Source organism: Natrix helvetica (assembly GCF_964273705.1).
Source record: "Natrix helvetica genome assembly, chromosome: 2".
Taxonomy (NCBI): domain Eukaryota; kingdom Metazoa; phylum Chordata; class Lepidosauria; order Squamata; family Natricidae; genus Natrix; species Natrix helvetica.
The window spans coordinates 159,696,418-159,717,674 of NC_138552.1; the positions used below are offsets into that span (position 1 = coordinate 159,696,418).

General features: G+C 41.1%; 1 protein-coding gene across 1 annotated transcript in view; it reads right to left on the minus strand.

The window, feature by feature from the left end:
- Positions 1 to 21,257, minus strand: part of CSMD1 (CUB and Sushi multiple domains 1) — a gene marked incomplete at its 5' end in the record, with an annotated part of 1,188,747 nt that overhangs the window by 763,135 nt on the left and 404,355 nt on the right. Inside the window, one exon of the mRNA XM_081942958.1 lies at positions 13,788 to 13,900. Within this exon, the coding sequence (XP_081799084.1) occupies positions 13,788 to 13,900 (113 nt within the window). The remainder of the gene's footprint in view (positions 1 to 13,787; positions 13,901 to 21,257) is intronic.

A 21,257-nucleotide genomic window follows, 5' to 3' on the forward strand; every position in this document is an offset into this window, starting at 1 on the left:
CCAGACTTGAAATTTTGGACTTAGACAATTTAGAACTTCACCATCTTCGATTCGACCTAAGCATAGTACGTAAAATTATCTGCTACCTGTCAATAAATACTTCAGCTTCAACCACAACAACACACAAGCTCATAATAGATATAAACATATGGTAAACCACTCCAAACTTGACTGCAGAAAATACAACTTCAGTAACATAGTTGTTAATTCCAGGAACGCACTACCTGACACTGTGGTTTCTTCTCCAAGCCCCCAAAACTTTAACCTTAGACTGTCTACTGTTGACTTAATCCCATTCCTAAGAGGTCTTTAAGGGACATGCATAAGTGCACCAGTGCGCTTACCGTCCCTGCCCTAATATTCCCTTGTATCCATTTTCATTTCATGCGCAAGGAGGAAGCGCACATTGAGGGGTTTTTTAATTAATTGTTTTTTAAAAACTGTAAGGGGTTCCAGGGATGGGGGAGGGGAACAGGTCAGGAGGGATGGTAGAGCCAGGCATCTAGGTGTGGTCGAAGGAGGAGGGAGCGGAGTGGGGGAGGAGAGGGAAGATAGCATTCCTGTGCAGGGCTCTTTGATACCAACGGTCGTGGGGAGGGGCAGGTGCGAGGACAGATCAAGAGCGCGTAGTCGGTTGGGAGACTGGGGTTTTTGGTCATACCCGGTCGTTTGTACCAACCCCTGCATACTAGGTGGTCAAGATCTACAGACCCAAGGCCTGAGACTGCTGTTATGCAATGTGAGGTCCGTTATCAATAAGGCCCCCCTCATCCACGATCTAATTTTGGAGGGGGAGCCGGAATAACTGAGACCTGGTTGGGCCACGAGGGAGGCTTACCCCTCGTGGAAATGTGCCCGCCAGGTTATCGAGCATTTCACCAGCCTCGGGCCCAGGGAAGGGGCGGTGGGGTAGCAGTGATTATCCGGGAAGACTTGGAGCCGAGAGAGTTCACTGTGCCGCAGACATCCGGGTGTGAGTCCCTTGTCGTGAGATGGGGCCCAGGGAGGCAGTTGGGCCTGCTGATAGTGTACCTGGCTCCTCGCTATACATCAGCGGCCCTGCCTGAACTCCTCAAGCTGATCTCATCGGTGGCGGTTGAGACCCCCAAACTTTTAGTGATGGGGGATTTTAACCTGCCGTCGATGGGAGAAGCGTCTGAGGGGGTCGGGAGTTCATGGCTTCCATGACAGCCATGGACCTGACCCAGTTAATTCAGGGCCCTACTCACGAGGGAGGCCACACGCTGGACCTTGTCTTTGTCTCTGGCCAGTGGACAAGTGATCTGGGAATAGGGGATTCAACTATTATTCCCCTGTCATGGTCAGATCACTCACTTCTCCGACTTGACTTCCCCGGTGCTACCCCCGCTGCGGGGAGGCGGAACTGGAAGGTATTAGATGGTTCCGCCCCAAGCGCCTGATGGAACCAGATAGGTTCCAGACGGAGCTTGGGCCACCTCCTGTGGACCTGACCCGCCCCCGAGTGGAGGACCTGGTAGACGCATGGAATAGTGCGACTGCCGGGGCCCTAGACCGGGTGGCGCCTTTGCGGCCTCTCCTGCGGCAACGAACCACCCTGGCCCCTTGGTTTACCGAGGAGCTAAGGGTGATGAAACGCCACAAGAGACGCCTAGAGAGTCGTTGGAGATCCTCCCGTTCCGAATTTGACCGAGCACAGGCACGAGCCTATTTGAGGACGTACCTTGTGGCATTAAGAGCGGCCAAACGTCAACATTGTGCCGCTGTTATTGCGTCTGCAGATAACCGCCCTGCCGCCCTGTTTCGGGTGACTCGCTCCCTCTTGTTTGAGAGACCGCGGGAAGCCCCTTTACAGGGCAGAGCAGAGGAGTTTGGGAAATATCTACAGGACAAAGTCGCTCAAATCTGGATGGGATGGGCCCCTTTCAGTGGTCCAGTGGAGACGCCCGAGGCGAGTCTTGAGGGACCATTCTGGGAGGAGTTTGACTCGGTTGCCATCGAGGATTTGGACAGGTTGCGTGGACGTCTGCGACCTACCACATGTTTATTGGACCCGTGTCCCTCCTGGCTTGTACTGGCATCCTGGGAGGTTACGCGCGACTGGCTCCTGGGCCTAGTGAACGCTTCGTTGGGCGAGGGGTTTCTGCCGGCCGCCTTGAAAGAGGCGGTTGTGAGGCCCCTGCTCAAGAAGCCTTCCCTGGACCCAACGGATCTAGTCAATTATTGTCCAGTCTCCAACCTTCCCTTTTTAGCGAAGGTTGTAGAGAGTGTGGTGGCACAACAGTTTCCACGTCACCTGGAGGAGAATGATTATCTAGACCCGCGCCAGTCCGGCTTCCGACCCGGGCACAGCACGGAGACGGCCTTGGTCGCGTTGGTTGATGATCTCTGGAGGGCCAGAGATAGGGGTTGTTCCTCTATCCTGGTCCTATTAGATCTCTCGGCAGCGTTCGATACCATCGACCATGGTATCCTGTTGCACCGGCTAGAGGGGCTGGGAGTCAGGGGCACCGTTTTACGGTGGTTTGGCTCCTACCTCTCTGGCCGGACGTAACGTGTGTTGGCAGGGGAGCAGAGATCGACCCGGAGCCCCCTCACATGTGGGGTGCCACAGGGGTCGGGGCTCTCGCCTCTCCTGTTCAACACATACATGAAACCACTGGGCGAGATCATCTGTGGTTTTGGGGTGGGATATCATCTGTATGCTGATGATACTCAGCTATACATTTCCACCCCGAACCACCCCAACGAAGCCGTTGAAATGATGTCCCGGTGTTTGGAGGCCGTACGGGTCTGGATGGATGGCAAGCGACTAAAACTCAACCCTTCCAAGACGGAGTGGCTGTGGCTTCCGGCCTCCCGGTTCAACCAGTTGCTTCCATCTCTGGCCATTGGGGGCGAGCAACTGGCCCCCATGGAACGGGTGCGCAATTTGGGCGTCCTCCTGGATACCCGGCTGTCCATGGATGACCATGTAACAGCCGTGGCAAGGAGGGCGTTCCATCAGGTTCGCCTGATGCGCCAATTGCGCCCCTTATTGGACCGGGATGCCCTACGCACAGTCACCCATGCGCTGGTGACGTCTCGCCTGGACTACTGCAATGCTCTCTACATGGGGCTTCCCTTGAGATGCACTCGGAGACTGCAGTTGGTCCAGAACGCGGCCGCGCGGGTGATTATGGGGAGGACTAGATACTCCCCTGTAACACCTCTCCTGCGCGAGCTGCACTGGCTTCCTGTAGTCTACCGAGTGCGTTTCAAGGTTTTGATTATGATCTTTAAAGCGCTTCATGGCACAGGACCTAGTTACATGCAGGATCGCATCCTGCCCCATACATCCCTACGACCAATCCGCTCACACAGAGAGGGACTTCTCCGGGTGCCGTCCGCTAAACAGTGTCGGGGGGCGACACCCAGGAGCAGAGCCTTCTCTGTGATGGGCCCAGCCCTGTGGAATGACCTCCCCCGTGACATCAGGATTACTTCCGATCTCCGCTCCTTCCGTGTACAGCTGAAGACCCACCTCTTTCAATTATCTGGCCTGGCTCAACCGTAAATTTTTTCTTATTCCTCCTGACAGTCCTTTTAAATTTTTAAATTGTGTTATTACTAATGGGGTATTTTAATGGTGATTTTTAACTGTCTAAATGTGATGTAATTTGTTACCTCCTCCGTGCATGTATGTCTTTGTATATGTGTGTATTTGGATGTTTATGTGTTTGCACATATGTTTTATGTTTTATATGTTTTATTGTATGCCGCCCCGAGTCCTGTCTGGAGAGGGAGCGGCTAATAAATTCAAATTTATTATTATTATTATTATTATTATTATTATTATTATTATTATTATTATTATTATTATTATGTATTCATAATCTTGTCTATACTTATATCTGTTATCTTATTCATGCTTGATGAAATCAATCAAACAAACTAACAAACAAATAAATGTACAGTAGCTAGATTCATGTTGATGCAGTAGTCATGTTACCTAAGCCAAAGTCTGCCTGAGTTGCTGGCACTTTTGCTGAAAAAGGATGAAGTCTCCTTCTAATGTCCACTTGTATTTGTTAAGTCTGTCAGCTGTGTGGGTAGTCTCAGTGCTTCAAGGGGACTTTATTAAAGAAGTCTTATAGGCAGGGTTTCTTTAATTGCCAGCATAACACCTGGTCACTCTGCTTCTACAGTGGCTCCATTTGCTGTACTCCTACAGAGTTGCTGGCATACCAACATGAAACAGGAGTCTAACACCCTACACACAGCAGCTGTCTGTTCACCCATCTCAACTTTTTTTTAAAAAAATCTTCTTATGAAACCGGTCTGTGATTCAAAGTAAAATATGTTTTCAACAAAAAAAAAGAGTGGTGGAAAGGTCATCTATTACATGGGGCCAATTGTAAGAGAACTCAGCAGGGGACAAGGTAACAGCATGTCCCGTGCCATTGAATTCTTCAGTTATTTACCCTGCAGTTACAAATTCACAGTTTGCTGGAGCTGAATACCTTCATATGTCATTAAGAACAGGTTGTCTCCTTGTTTCCCTGTACCCTACCTCAACCATTCTCAGCCTAGTTGAACTAAGCTAAGTTGAGCTAAACTAAGTTGACCTCAGCCTATTTGAAGTTTTTTGCTCTTTGTGCTATGGAAATTGAAACGTGGTTAGATCCATGAGAAAGCTAGGTACACAGAGTGTTTGGCCATGGGATTTTTGGGACAACATAACATTTGCATTGAATTTAATCTAGAGCTTTAGCCAGCCTGATTTGCTCATTTATAACATTATCAGCTTTGTAACTTCCAGGCTCAGAGTTCAGCATGTGCTCATAATGCTCTTTTATAGTGATATTTTCTTTAGCTATTGACTTGGAGAAGATAGCAAAAATCAGCACATTCACTGAGAAAGAAATCTACAGATACACACACACACACACACACACACACACACACACATGTATTTGTGTTACAACCCCTGGTATGCCTAAATATGGGAGGAAAGTCACTACTCCCTCTTTCTGTCCTTCGGCTCATCACAGAAGACCATGCAGGCAGAAAACCATATTTTCATTTTTAATGTTGCCTTTTTATATTTGTGTTGTATTTGTACTGATAAATAAATAAAGGGAGACTAGAATAGATCTATTTCGAGCTAATTAGCTCTCATCAGCTAGCCATACCCTTACTGGGATTTGAACCTGGGCTGTATTATATCTTAGGCAGGAGTCTTAGCCACTAAGCCACAGGCTCGCCTCCTTATCAGTTGAGCCAGGGAAATAGGTATGTATTTGTGTTACAAACCCTGGTATGCCTAAATATGGGAGGAAGGTCACTACTCCCTCTTTCTGTCCTTTGGCTCATATATATAATGGAAATTTAAATTGTAACTCTAATGGTGTAAAAGAAAAATTTGCTATTTATTATATATGTGATATTTCCTTGAGATAACCTTCTAAAATAGGACTTGATCTTTGGCTATTCAAGTATTTCTGAAATACAGCTCCCAATATTGCTCATGAAGTTAGGAGCTATACTTCAGCAACATTCGGAGAGATACTGATTCTCCATCAGATCCAAAGGTAAAAACAAGGAGTTCTATGAATGCAGAAGAACTACGTGGCCAGTTTCTAAATAGAGCTAGAGGGAGGTTCCCCATTACTGTTTCTGACCTCATAATTATTAGACTCTAGACAACGCTCTGACCTACTGGTCACTCTTTGACAGGAAGATAGTGCAGTCTGATGTGACTCAAATGACCATTGAATTTTAGGCTGACTTTATTTCTTTTTACCCCAATGCTGAACAGTCCTGTGATTATCTTAAAAAGGTATTATTTTAAAGAGAAAAATAATAGCAATGATAAAAAAAACTTCAATAATATGTCAATATGTATTTACCTAAACAAATGAACAAAATGATCACAGGCAGGCAAAAGCATTGTGAATTGGAACAACTTCTAACTTCTTGCCAACTTCCCCAATGACATTGCTTGTGGGAAGCAGGCAGGAAGCAGCATAAATCACTATCCTGTGACTGCATGGATCCTATAATAGTCATAAATTTGTGAAAAAACTGATCTGAACGTTATACAAATTTTAATTCCATGGAAATAGGTTTGCAAAATAGGCCACCCAACCAAGCAGAGGAAGTAGATGAACTTTTTGCTAGTCAGCTAACTAAGGTATGTAGGAAGCACACCACAATAGTAATGGGGGATTTTAACTACCCTGACATCAACTGGGAAACAAACTCTGCACCAAGTGGAAGATCCAACAGGTTCCTAACGAACCTAGCAGACAACTTTGTTTCCCAAAAAGTAGAGAAGGGAACAAGGGGATCGGCCATATTAGACTTAATTCTCACTAACCGAGAGGAAATGATAGGACGTGTTGAAGCCATAGGAACCCTGGGAGCAAGTGACCATACTGGAATTCAACATTATGCAAACACAAGTAGTAGAACAAAGTCAAACTAGAGTCTTGGATTTTAAGAGAGTTAATTTCAATAAACTTAGAGAAAGCCTGGGAAGAATTCCATGTTTTCCCTCAAGGGGAAAACAACTCAAGAAGCTTGGGAAATTTTGAAAAATGAGATTACAAAAGCTCAGTCTAGCACAATACCAATGAAGAAGAAAAATAACAGCTCCCAAAAGAAACCAGCACGGCTGCATAAAGAACTCTCTGACAAACTGAAAGACAAAAAAGGTAAGTATAAAAAGTGGAAAGAGGGGGACATAACTAAGGCAGAATATCAGCAAATAGTCCGAGCCTATAAAGATGAAGTAAGGAAAGCAAAGGCTCACAATGAAGAAAGGCTTGCCACAAAAGTAAAAAAAATAACAAAAAAAGCTTCTTCCAACATGTTAAAAACAAGAAAAAGGTTAAGGAAACAATTGGTCCATTGCTGGGAGAAAGTAGCAAGAAGGTGACAAGCAACAGGGAGAAAGCAGGACTATTTAACTCATTTTTTGCATCTGTCTTTACGCAAAGGGATAAAACAGTCCAACCTATCAAAAACAGCAGCACAAAAATCAGATTAGGAACACAAATTGAAATAGGGAAGAAAATGGTAAGTGAGCACCTGTCTACCCTAGACAAGTTCAAATCCCCAGGACCAGACGGATTACACCCCAGGGTTCTGAAGGAACTGGCAGATGAGATCTCAGAAGCACTAAACTATATCTTTCAGAGATCCTGGAGCACCGGGGAACTGCTAGAGGACTGGAAAAGAGCTGATGTGTTTCCCATCTTCAAAAAAGGAAAAAAAATAGATCCAGGAAACTATAGACCTATAAGCCTAACCTCAATACCAGGAAAGATTCTGGAAAAGATAATCAAGCAATGAATTAGTGAACACCTAGAAGTAAATAAAGTAATAGCCAAAAGCCAACATGGGTTTGTCAAAAACAGATCATGCCAGACTAATCTTATTGCATTCTTTGACAAAGTGACAAAATTAGTGGACCAGAGGAATACCGTCAATATAGTTTATTTGGACTTCAGTATGGCATTTAATAAGGTACACCATAACCTACTATTAGATAAAGTAGAAGAATGTGGGTTGGACAGCATCACCACCAGATGGATTCATAACTGGCTGACCAACCGCACTCAACGTGTAGTCCTCAATGGAACTGCATCTACATGGAGGGATACATGCAGTGGAGTACCCCAAGGCTCTGTTTTAGGCCCAGGACTCTTCAACATCTTCATCAATGATTTGGATGAGGGAATAAATGGGGAACTCATCAAATTTGCAGATGACACCAAGCTGGCAGGAATAGCCAACACTCCAGAAGACAGGCTTAAGATACAGAAGGATCTTGACAAACTTGAACATTGGGCACTATCTAACAAAATGAAATTCAATGGTGAAAAGAGTAAGGTTCTACATTTAGGCAAGAAAAACGAAATGCACAGGTACAGTATAGGTGGTACCTTGATCAATAGTAGTAACTGTGAGAGGGATCTTGGAGTCCTAGTGGAGAATCATTTAATATGAGCCAGCAGTGTGCAGCATCTGCCAAAAAAGCCAACACAGTTCTAGGCTACATAAACAGAGGGATAGAATCAAGATCACGTGAAGTGTTAATACAACTTTATAATGCCTTGGTAAGGCCACACTTGGAATACTGCATTCAGCTTTGGTCGCCATGATGTAGAAAAGATGTGGAGACTCTAGAAAGAGTACAGAGAAGAGCAACAAAGATGATAAGGGGACTGGAGACTAAAATATATGAAGAACGGTTGCAGGAACTGGGTATGTCTAGTTTAATGAAAAGAAGGACTAGGGGAGACATGACAGCAGTGTTCCAATATCTCAGGGGTTGCCACAAAGAAGGGAGAGTCAAACTATTCTCCGATGTACCTGAGGGTAGAACAAGAAGCAATGGGTGAAAACTAATCAAGGAGAGAAGCAACCTAGAACTGAGGAGAAACTTCCTGACAGTTAGAACAATTAATCAGTGGAACAGCTTGCCTCTAGAAGTTGTGAATGCCCCAACACTGGAAGTCTTTAAGAAGATGTTGGATAGCTATTTGCCTGGAATGATATAGGGTTTCCTGCCTAGGCAGGGGGCTGGACTAGAAGACCTCAAAGGTCCCTTCCAACTCTGGTATTGTATTGTATTGTATTGTATTGTATTGTATTGTATTGTATTGTATTGTATTGCATCGTATCGTATCGTATCGTATTGAAATAGTGAGTCTCAGCTTTTTTAATGCATTTTTTAAGTTAATGGATTTTAGGTGTCTTGATTCAAAAGTCATTCTGGTATGATGCATCATTTGGGTTAATTTAAGGATTAACAAATAGATAAACACAATGAGAGTTTTGGTAGTATATAGATAAAATCACAATCTGAAAACAGCAGATTTAATCATTGATATGTTCAAGGAAGTCTGTTCACATCCATTTCAGAGTTTGTGAGTATGTTCTGGAAAATGAATATTTGCTACACATTATGGGGAAAAACCAGCTCTCTTCAGAAGTCCTTAAAGGTTGGAAAGATAAAAGGAAAGAGAAGAAGAGGATGACTAACAAGAAGTCAACGAAAGTAGGGATGGATGCAGATTGGGGTTCACCTAACTACAGATGCCCCTTCTCTCATCATGGAAAAGGGGTATCTATGGGGTTGCTTTGAATCAACACTGACTTGATGGTACATAGTCAATCCATCAGCCAACTTTGCAGCAATTCTGAAACAAATCTAGGAAATAATGATCCTATGCAACAGGGGGGGGGGGATATAACTTAAAACACAGTTGTTTTTTCTTTTAGCTTTTTTGTTTGAGTCCAATAAACAATTCCTGAAGGTGTTTAGAAAGACCACTCACTTTAAAATCCCCAGTAGCAATCAAGATAACAAAAGAACTAAAGCTACTAATGGAAAGAATTAAAGAAGACTGAAAAGAGCTAGCAGGTTTGCCTTTCTTTCTCAAAATGTCCTTTTTAAAAACAGAGTGTGACACACATTTTCTGCCCAGTGTGTGCTTCACTTTGCAAAACTTAATTCAAGTTCAGATTAGTTGATCATTGTAGTGGAAAACACAAACCACGTTGGACACCGAAGAAGCTCAAGGGCAATAATTTCTTCTAGCATCTTTTCAAAATACAAATCCTAAAGCTGCAAGCCAATGCTTACAGACATCGAGTGTGTGCTCCTATTGCACAGTTAAGTGAATCCACAATGCGCCACAGGACAAACCTGCCAAGACAAAACTCAGAAACAAAGTCCATTGAGCAGATCCACAGTTGAAAACTGGCAAACAGCAACATGGTTTTGCTGAGCAACCAAAAGTTTATTGTGCTAAGAAAGGTTTTCTAGAGAGAGCACTGATCCAGCCAGTAGGAACCTGTAAAATGAGGGCTATTCCACAGATTTGTAAATTGGAATTTTATATGAAAATATGAGAAGACTTTGGAATGCTCAGGGAGAATCATTCAAATATGACGTCTCTTCCATAGTTTGGGACCCAGAAGTGCTTTTTCAAAAAGCAACTGGACTTTTTTTGTTTTTGCTTGAAGATGTTTCACTTCTCATCCAAGAAGCTTCTTCAGTTCTGATAATGTTATTTTTTAAACTATTTAAAATGTAACTGCAGATCTATCCTATAACCCTCTCCTGCCTCATGACTGAATCCTAGAAATATATCATATTTCAACAACAAAAATATCAAAACGTGGACAGATACCCACACATAACACCATACTGTTGACTCCATATTTACATGTAGAAGAATCATAAAATTCCAAGAAGATGATTGCTTTAAAAAAATGATCAGGACAAAGGCATTCTAAGAAATTACATATCTGACAAAAAACAAAATGATACTTTTTCAGTGAACATATAACAAAGAAGCTTAAATAGATACCGGTAGATACTGTACATTAGGTAGGCCAGTAGACGGACAGAAAGGTATGACGTATGTACCAAAGACAATAGAAGAAAGAATGGAAATTATATTGCTTGAACATTCACTCTTTGCCCTTTCACTTTTCTGAAAGGTTTAATGTAATATTCACTAAATATAAGGATCCAGTGCCGTAAGCAGAGGTGGGATTCAGCCAGTTCGGACTAGTTCGGGTAAACCGGTAGTGTAATGTTTAAATGGTTCGCCAAACCGACAAATACCACATCTGGCTTGCCCTGCCTCTGCCCGCCCAGTCACCAGTCACCCCTGCCTGCCTGCTTGCCGCTTGCCCTGCTTGCCCGGTCACCCTGCCCGGTTGTCACTTTCCCCACTCACCCACTTTCCCCACCCACCCTGCCCAATATATGTTGCCTTTGCCACATGGCCCAGCAAATTGCCTCGCCTTGCCAGTCACCTCCGTGCCTCAGCCGCTCTGCTCACCAACGGAAAGTATGACACCCGCTCACCCTTTACCATGGGTCGAGGGCCAGGGACATGCCATTCCCTGAGGCACCAGAACCTCTGCCTGCTCATCATTCGCCTTGACCTTCCCAGGCTCTGCCCTTGCCTCAGAGCCTCTGCCCAAATGCTGCCTGCTCACCCTCCGCCTCATTCACTTTTGTCCGTGCCTTGGTCCCTGGCAAGGTTCAGCTGCCTTTTGTGGGAAGCCTCCAGCCACTGGTAGTTTTCAGCTGCCTTCTGAGCAACTCTACTGCGACGACGCCCCTCTGGCGCAGCAGGTTGTTGTCCGCCGAAAACTACAGGCCAAAAAAATGCAGGCTGAAAACTACAGGCCGAAAAGAGGCCTGAAGAAGTCCTATTGCTACCTTGTTCTTTGTGCCAGCAGCCATGCACATACACCCCATTGCCTGCCGGTGCACGTGTGCGGCCACACCCCATTGCCACACCTGGCCAAGAGAATAGCCTGCTGCACCAGAGGGACGGCATCACTGCCGTGCTGCTTGGAAGGCAACCAGATGGTGGTGTCCCTTTAAGGTACTTCGATGTGGGGGCGGGCCCCCCATAAAGGGATAGGCCACAGGAGCTGCCTTTTCTGCCAGTTCTGAGGGTGTGGCTTGGTGAGGGGAGTCTTGTGACTGAGTGGGCATGGCCAACTCGATGTCACTCACAGCAAGGTACCGCCCCACCTTGCTGTGAGTGACGTCAAGTCCATCAAGCTATGCCAAGCAAGCTACACCCAAAGAACCGGTAATGGAAAAATTTGAATCCCACCACTGGCCATAAGGCATAATCATACTGTACTGTTTGTGGATGTGCCTCTTCCCTCTTCTTCCCAGTAGCTGCCTTTACCTTGTTACCTGGGAAGGGAATGCAGAGGGATCAAATTGGACCTGAAATTCATCCCACTAAAATATTGAGCATTCCAAGGGAGTAGTTCCTGTCTAGTATACTTCAAATCCATTTTTTTTTCTGCTTCGCTTCCAAAGTACACTTTTTATGATAGGTCATTTTGAGTGCAAAGGATGAACTCAGCAATTGTTTGGCATTTTCACAGAGACAGGAACATCTATTCAACTCACTCAATGCTTCCCATGCTCTCTCATGCCTCCTAGAGCTGCATTTACCATGAAGCCTAAAAGAACTCAATGGTTGCAATGTTGGCATTACAAAGATCAGATTGATGGTTCAAGATCTAGCTTGGAAAAAATGGAAAAAAATTATGAGATAGAGGACCACCGGACATTTTTAAAAAAACAGAAAAATAGGAAGATTAGTATAAGAAAAATAGTTATTAAGACAATCCTGATAGGTTTTGAACCACCAGTCAACTGCTTGGAATGCAAGGGTTATAACCACTGTGATGTTACAGCATTAATAACAAAATGTAGTTTTAGGCTGAGAAGATAATTGAGTGAGAGATAAACAGTGTTTTCTTTTGAAGGTTCAAATATTTCTCTCACTTTGTTTGGTAGGCTAGCTCAGGACTTCCAAACAACTTGGGACTTCTAGTATTGCAAACTATGAAAAAAAGTAAGCACTTAGAAGAAAAACAGAAAAATACATTTGACTTTCATTTACTTTGCAGTTGATTCCATTCATGGCCTATAGTTTTGCCTCCAGAATGGAACAAGATCAACTGATCTCTAAAGTTTACCATATGCTAATATACAGTATAAAGACAAGCACAGAATGGAAAAGTAGTTCAGAATTTTTACTCTGCTTTAGTTTGATTCTGTAGCCACAAGAAGGGAATTCTAGCAGTGTAAATGTGCTTTAAATATTCATTTTTGGATTCTCAAAAACTGTTGTTTGTAGTTTACGATATTATTCAATTTCATTCGTTTCATCAGCCTGTAAACTGCCCTTATTAAAAAAAATATATCTCTATACAACAAAACTTGACAACCAGCTCTGAATTGGACTTTTCTTTGGCATGCTACTTGCAAGAAGGTATATACTGAGAATCTCTCTGATCTTTCAAAACCTCCTGAGAATTTATTAGCATACTTATCTATAAATGTGTTTATTTAATAAACAGATACTTTTGAGAAAGCATGCATGAAATCTCATTACAACAAAGCAAACGTATGCATGTAAAATCAATTCTATTGAGGTCAACTCAAATTAGTGTTAATGCAACTAAGCTTAATGTTTTCAGATAAATATAACATTGCATCCATGCAGTATAGCCTTATTTCTCTTTTTGCTTCTCTATTTTATTTATGAATGGAATAAGCTACTTCCCTATCAGATGCTTCTTACTATTTCTTGAGTTTTGATTTACAAATTTATTCATACTCTTTCTCTCTCACACACATATACACACTGACACACACATACAGGGTTGTACCATAACAAAGTATATGTTGCCTCTGACAAGAATATAGAAATAACACCCGACTTAAACCTATATTTTTGCAACTCAAATTTTCAGATATTTGGAAAATGAAATAAACCATAAAACAAAGTCAGCATTTTGCACAGCTAAACCTCTAAGGAAAACTCTCTTTTTTAAACAAATCCAAAACCATTCCAAAACTACCAATCCAATCATTGTCAATATACTTTTAACAAGATATTCAATATTCTCACAACAATTCTACAAGTTATCTTACCCTGTTTCCCTGAAAATAAGACTTCCCAGGATAATGAGCCCAATCGGGCTTTTGAGCGCATGCGTTAAAATAAGCCCATCCCTGAAAATATTGCAACACAGCAGCAGCCGTCAGGTGACCACACTCTCCGCTTCCTGCACCTCAAAAATAATAAGACGTCCCCGAAAATAAGGCCAAGTGCTTATTTGAGAGGGGTGTGTGTGTCAAAAGAAAATAAGACTTATTTTCTGGGAAACACGGGTAGGTATTCAAATCTATCCACAAGGAAAATACCCGTGCCATTTAAGCTGTAGGTCTCTTTGCATATTAAGATATAGCATCTTACCTTCGTAGATAACCTTGAATCCTTGGGCACTCACAGCAAAATCAGTTGTAAAACAAAGCGTCAGAATAGAACCTGTGCTCACAAGAGATGATGGCAGCTGAAATCCAGAAAGCCTGCAAGATAAACAAATGAAAGAGATTTTGGGGTGGGGGGGAAAGCAGAGGAGACTATTTTTTTTTAAAGAATGAAACTAAATAATCCCACTGAACCTGTTGGCTACCTAAAATATCTTCTTTGGTGAGAAAAAAAAATAAACTGAAATTTGGAAAAAATAATGCTACGTGAACTTCATTTTGGGAAAGAAAAGTCCATTTGTGTTCTATTTAGAACTTTCAAAACTAATGTGCAAATTCGAAGTTGTCATATCAGGATCAGCAACATGTTGATGTTCCCAAAGGCTCGTGAAAGTCCCACTTCATAGAAGATAACAGATTCTGAACATCATCATCTGATGAGCGCTATCAAGTGACCCTGACAACTGAAGACTTTTTCTCCCTTGTTGCAGGGGGAAAAAAAATCTCCTCTGCAAGTTTTTGAAGACCACAAATGGAGAAAGCTTTATAGTTTGACAAATGATTTTGAATAACTGGTGTTCCCATTTCAGCACTATTATGAATGGATAAAGCCAGAATGAATTGTTGCTGCTTCTAGAATTCTATGCCTTTCCAGGTATAGTTCTACCTGCATGAAAAGGCATGTGGTATTTGTGCTTATTCCTAGATTGCTTTTAAATCTCAGTGGGCTTCCAAAACAGCTCACAAAGAGCCCCTTTCACACGGATGTTCTGAGCTGCAGTCATTTTCCCCCTGTCCCCTTGACAGTCTTGAGGGCACAGCTAGAAAAAGAGAGAGCAGCAGGCATACCTATTAAAAATAACACCAGAAGTGTCATGATCCAGGCTGTGTTCTTTGTGCTATCCTCTTTCTCTCTTAGTCAAAGGCTGCATCAAATCTGCAATTCTGAGAGGCAAAATCCCATAGGGGAAGGGACCCTGGGGAATTTGAGCCCTCACTCTACACTAGTTCTCCCAAAGATGAAGGAAAACCGATCCCTTTGGGAATTGCAACAACCTTTGGAATTGTATAGGATGTCATGGACTTTCTGTCTCTCCATATGTAATCCACAACTGACCCAGAGGGCAACTTCTGCTGTGGCTCAAAACTGAAGTACCTTTCCTTCTCCTTCCTGCCCATAAAGATATAACAATAAAGGAGATTATTTGTAGCCCAGGCTTGAAATGAGGGGTCCTTGGTGCTCTCTGAGCTTGGCTGTTTTCTTGCAGACATTTCATTACCTCACCTAGGTAACATCATCAGTGCTGATGATGCTACCTAGATTGGGTAATGAAACATCTGGCAAGAAAACAACCAACCTCAGAGAGCACCAAGGACCCCTCAAGGTATAACAGACATATAGTAAAGAATAATAAAGTTTTTTCTTATGTTCATTTCCCTTTTTGACAACAATATTTGCTGCTGGAGATGGCTGCCTCACCCTCTCTTCCCACAAATAGTAAGCCATTTGTTTATTTGCTTGTTTGTTCAATTGATGCAGCCACTCACTCACCAGACATCTCTGCTTGGAGGTTGCTAATAGGCAGCTGAGTTATCACAATGCAGAATGCCATTTTACCTATGTTGGGCTGCTGGCTTTGGCGGTCGTAAGTGTATCCTTTTTTCTCATTATTTTCAGGCTTCTATGCTTTCCTTAATGCTGCAGCAATCAATATCTGTCAAAAGTACTGGTCCCCTTTCTGGCATTTACTGAGCTAAACAGCACTATATAACAGTACAGTATATAGGAAGTACCAATATTTTTTAAAGAAAACCAGAAACAACCAGACTATTAGCTACCTAGCATAACTAATAAAACAAAAGGATTCATTAGAAATTATGTCAGAAGAAAGAAATACCAGTGGTTCAACACAGTTCAGTTCTTTAAAAATTATCTGAACCATAGTAAAGAACAGATCATGCATACATAGATTGGTAGACACCATCAGCTTCTTCAGTCTTGGAATAAACAACACCCTGAAAATTGCACAGAAGAGCAAGCTCTACTAATAGGAATTATGGAAAAGAGTAAAGAAAGCCAAGGAAATATAGCTCAAACTACTATTTCCTTATCCACAGAACTGCCCAGAGCCATTCTACTTTAATCAAAGAGGCTTGCTTTCCTTGGAGCTATACCCACCTTTATAGAATGCTTTTTGTTCTTTATGAAAAGGAGAATTAAAAAAAATAAGGAAGGAAAATGTCTGGGGATAGAATCCTACCTACAGTTGCTTTTTAGACACACTTGAATCTGATAGAATTTACTGCAGCACTGAAATTTAGCTGTGGGAGCCAATTACATTGACAACAGAGGAACCAAACCATCACAGTTTCCCTTCAATGAGGTAGTGCAAACAATAATTCCACAATGAGAACTATCTCTGAGGAACAGAGGTGGAGGAGGAAGTAGTTTTGTAAATGTATGCATCGAAATATGGGTGAGTGTGCATATCAAACCACTTCAGAGGACGGTTGTAAGTTAAATATGATGTGGAAGCACCACTGTACACACCATCTTAAATTCTGTAAACAAGGAAGCAAACAAATACATGAGCCCAGGTTGCAGTAACCAGCAGTGGAACTAGCTGTAGTGATCAACCATATACTACATAATTATGGATTAGCCCATCCATGGATAAGCTGACCCTCAAAAATTCAACCATGAAAAAAATGTGTCATCTGCAGATAAGCTCATCCTCAAAGTTTCAACCACAACAATAGGGGGGAAACTGCAAAGTGTTACATCATCATTTATAAAACTGGGCAATTTTAAGGTCATGACAGGCTTTAGAAAATCTGAGCTCTGGTCCACAGATAAGCCGAACCCATTTTTTTTTGGGGGGGGGAGTAATTTTCAGGCCTGATTCTTGATTTATCCACAAATATATACAATAAGTGAATGGGACGCTTGCACTTTTCTGACGGTTAAAGACCAATTGTTTTAAGTGTCACTTTCAACACACCTTCAAAAATAAATTTGAATCTTCTCTTAAAAAAAAAATAACTCAGGAATCATTACAGAAACAACTCAACTTTTCCTCCCAAAATAAAACAAAAGAGAAATGAAACCAGCATGTGTATATGTAGCCACTCCTGTACCATCAAACAATATTTATGTATAACAGGCTTCAACATTCAAGTGATAGCAGGGGGTAAGAAATGCAATTTAGCCCAGGTAGCCAAATACGGTATCTGGTAAATAGCATTTCAAACCATTCAAAGAGACACTTAATCAACTCACTATAAATGAGGTTGGAAATTCCAATTTATGTTCCCCAGATTTTGCAATTATTCCAGTTTAATATTAAGAATAGGGGGCACAATTGCTCAGTGGTTAAAGATGCTCAGCTTGTCAACTGGAAAGCTTTTCAGTTTTGAGATCTGAGCACTGTGCAATGGTTTGAGCTCTCGTTCTTGCTCCTGCCCACCTAGCAGCTTGAAAGCATGCAAATGCAATTGAATTAACATTAAGGTAACAACTTTTTGTGTGCCTTTGCCATATATAGCCATGCTAGTCATATGACCACAGAAATTGTCTTCAGACAATGCTGGCTTCCTTGGCCCAAAAATGTAGATGAGCACTACGCCCTAGAATCAGCCACGACTGGACAGGCAAACCTTTACCTTACTTTTTAATATTAAGAATATCTAACTGATAATTACAGTATGTAGTCTTTGTATCCCTGATCTTGCCCCGTTGTAAAGTGTTGACAATATGTTATCCAGTTAAATGTTATTCACAGTTACCACTGAGACACAGGATAGTGATGAATTCTGAGTCACAGGACTGCTTTGCATGATTAAATATGTCTTAATGAAATAATATTAAAGGCATCTGCCAGATAAATTCTGAATTGTAATCCTATCCGATCAAGTTCATGTGATATTGGTTCCTAGGACCTTTTTGTTACTTTATTTTCTGTGTAAGATCTTTGTTAGGGACAGGTCCATATGAATATAGGAATAGAAAAATATAACCATTTTTTAATGTTACAGTGAAAAGCCCAGAAAAGCAAATATGTCATTTATTTTCAGAAATAATGCATAGACCCTGTTGTATTTTTATTTAGAGCAATGGATCTCAACCTTCCTAATGCCGCGAACCTTTATTACAGTTCCTCATGTTGTGGTGACCCCCAACCATAAAATTATTTTCTGTTTTCCGTATTTTTTCAAACATATGTGTTTTCCGATGGTCTTAGGCGACCCCTGTGAAAGGGTTGTTTGACCCCCAAAGGGGTCCCGACCCACAGGTTGAGAACCACTGATTTAGAGTTTCACAGCATGAGAAATAGCTCTAAAGATAGCCTTGACAAAAATCCATGAGCTGCTATAACTGGCTCAACTGTCAATGTTTCTACATATTGATATTTGTTCCAAAAAAATTATTAAAATAATTGCTTCTATATATCATTCACTGACTCCCTTTGTCTTCTCTATATAAAAAATCTGCTACTATTGTCTGTTCTCTGTGATCCAAACCCCTCCCAACAGAGTTCAAAGATCATTATCAGTAACACAACAGCTTATTTTTGATCCAGAAAATTATTTTCTTCACTTAATTCATTTCTGATGATATCACAGATGGATAATAATAACAACAATCTTATAATCTCATTATGTCTTGTATTTGTTTGATATACTTCACATTAGCACCGGTAATTTAATCTGAAGATATATTTATGCAATATTTATGCATTCTAATGTCTGTTTCTTGCTATTTGGGTAAGTATTTCCAATTCTACAATGAAGTCACCTGTTGGGATCTGAATTATGGACAATGATTGTTGATTGTTTTGATCTTCTATAATCAGATTTCAAGCAATACTTTAAAATTGAAATTATTTTGACATCTACCATTTTTTTGAAGCATCTGGATCCATCTGCTTCTGTCTGAATTATTTTCCAACATAAACTCCAAAGAAAGAAATGCCAAATGATTTCCATGTTATTACAACAAAGATGTTTGCAACAAAGATGATTAGGGTACCGAAGGCTAAAACATATGAACGGTTGCAGGAACTGGACATGGTTAGTCTAGTGAAGAGAAGGACCAGGGGTGACATGATAGCAGTGTTCCAATATTTGAGGGGCTGCCACAATGAAGAGGGGTCAACCTATTCTCCAAAGCATCATTAAGCAAGACAAGAAATAACAGATTGAAACTAATCAAGGAGGGAAGCAACCTAGAACTAAGAAAAAAATTCCTGACAGTTACAACAATTAATCAGTGGAACGACTTGCCTCCAGAAGTTGTAGGTGATCCAACAATGGAAAGAATGGACAACCATTTCTCTGAAATGGTACAGGGTTTCCTCCTTGACTAGAAGACCTTCAAGGTCCTCTCCAACTCTGTTACTCTGTTAAGAAAGTTACATGCATGAGATGTATTTCCTTGTTGGTTGAAAACTGAACCAAAATGAATAGTGGAATAGATTGGCCTTTACTTCATATAGCCTCTTAGGATTTTTCTACCTTCACTTTCTCTTCCTGTTATTTTGAATATATTTATAGAAGATTTGATTTATACACTGTTGCCTTTGGTTTTTGGCTTTGTACTTAGTATAGCCACACTGGCTTTTTCTTTTTTGCTGCTCTCCATTTTTAAAAGGTGAAATCTTTCTGCAGTTGTGTTTATGTGCCAATCCACCTTCAGCACCATTTTTATTTAACATCTACTCTATGAAATTCAACTTATTCTTGCTCTGAGTTTACTAAAATCTGCTATTCTTAGCTACTCTCAGCTATTATTTCTCTTAAAATTAAAAACGACAGCATTATTTTCTGCAATGATGTTTTTTTTAAGCTTTAAAGCCCTTTATGCAAAGTTCAGATTATCTGAAGAACCATCTCACTCCAATGGAATTGGTCTGCCCCACCCATGCTAACTGTGGGCCTTGTCAGTCAAGGAATTTTGGCTGGTGGGGTCCAGGAAGAAAACCTTTTCTGCCATGGCTCCTACCCTCTGGAACATTGTGACTCCCAAGGCCAGATCTACACCCAAAAGGACTTGAATACCTGGCTCTGCCAACTGGGGGCATGTTATTCTGGAGGTGGTTGATGGACTAAGATAAGAACCCCACCTCCTCTCTATGTGCATCTTGCTCCCTACCTCCCCAACTTTGCTAATTTTCAAATCAATTTCAAGGTAAATATTTATTGTTCTAATGTTTTAATCTTTCATCTGATGCTTCTATTTATTGTAAGCCACCTAAAGTCGCTTCCAAGAGAAATGGACATATAGGTGTAATAAATAAATAAGTATTCCTCAATTAAGTGTTCTGCCTTAATTAGTATTAAATGAGGGAGTGTCAATTTATTTTGGGGTGTGTGCTTTCTATCCATGTTTGAAAAGATTATCAGCAAGTCTGAATTTCCTAGAAGGGCCAAATAGAGCTTATCTCACCACTAATATCAAGTTAAAGATCATTTTCATTTCAGTTTTATGTAGTGAACTCTCAACAATGCCTATTCTTTTTTTTCTTTTAGGATACCCTCCAGCCCTAGAGAGGTCCATTGTCCTGTCACCTGTTCTAGATTATCCTTTTTCTCCCTAAGAGTAAGACCAAATCTGTATCTCCTAATTTCTCTAATTTGTTCAAGTCATTGCTTTCCTTAGATCCTTACTCAACGTTGCTTGATCTAATAGCATTATATAATCAATGAGGATCCAGATTGTTGGGGTCAATATGCTGACTCTGTAAACCCCTTAGAGAGGCCTGTAAAGCACTGTAAAGCAGTCTGTAAGTGTTATTGCCAAGTGTTATTATATGTTGAACAACTCAATTTAGGATTAGAAGAGTTAAAGTCTAAAATTTCTAGAAGGCATTGATTTGGAAGGAAATGTATTGGATATAACATTACAGCCTTCTTTTGTTCTCCTTATGTAGCATGTAGTCTGGCACATAAGCATCATGGGTTCATTTTATATATAAAATGCCCATCAAGAAAATGATAGTTGCAAAGAACATATCCAAAGAGAGCAAAAACAAGTTAAGATTAAAACAGGGAAAGAAAATGCAGAGTGATGTTGGCGGAAATTAAAAATAAACTTTTTGGAAATGAATTAGAAAGACTAAAAAGAAACTTCCAGCAGAGTCAATGGAATTTAAAACAAAGGAAGGGAATTATTTAAATGAAGTCAAAAAGAGGGAATTTTGAAAGAAGGATTTTAGAAATATTGTGTTGGAATAGTAGGAATACAGTGTGTTACAGAATAGAATCGAAAACTAATGCTATGCATGTTAATACCTAAGGGAGAATAAGTGATGGAAGAGTATTTAGTTATAACCACTTGCCAACTACTTTATCGGAATGCTGAAAAATGGTAAACCTGCAAATATAGAAGATATAACTGGAAAAGTGTTATAATATTGAAGTAGATTGCTCAAATACAATACATTTACAATGTATATAA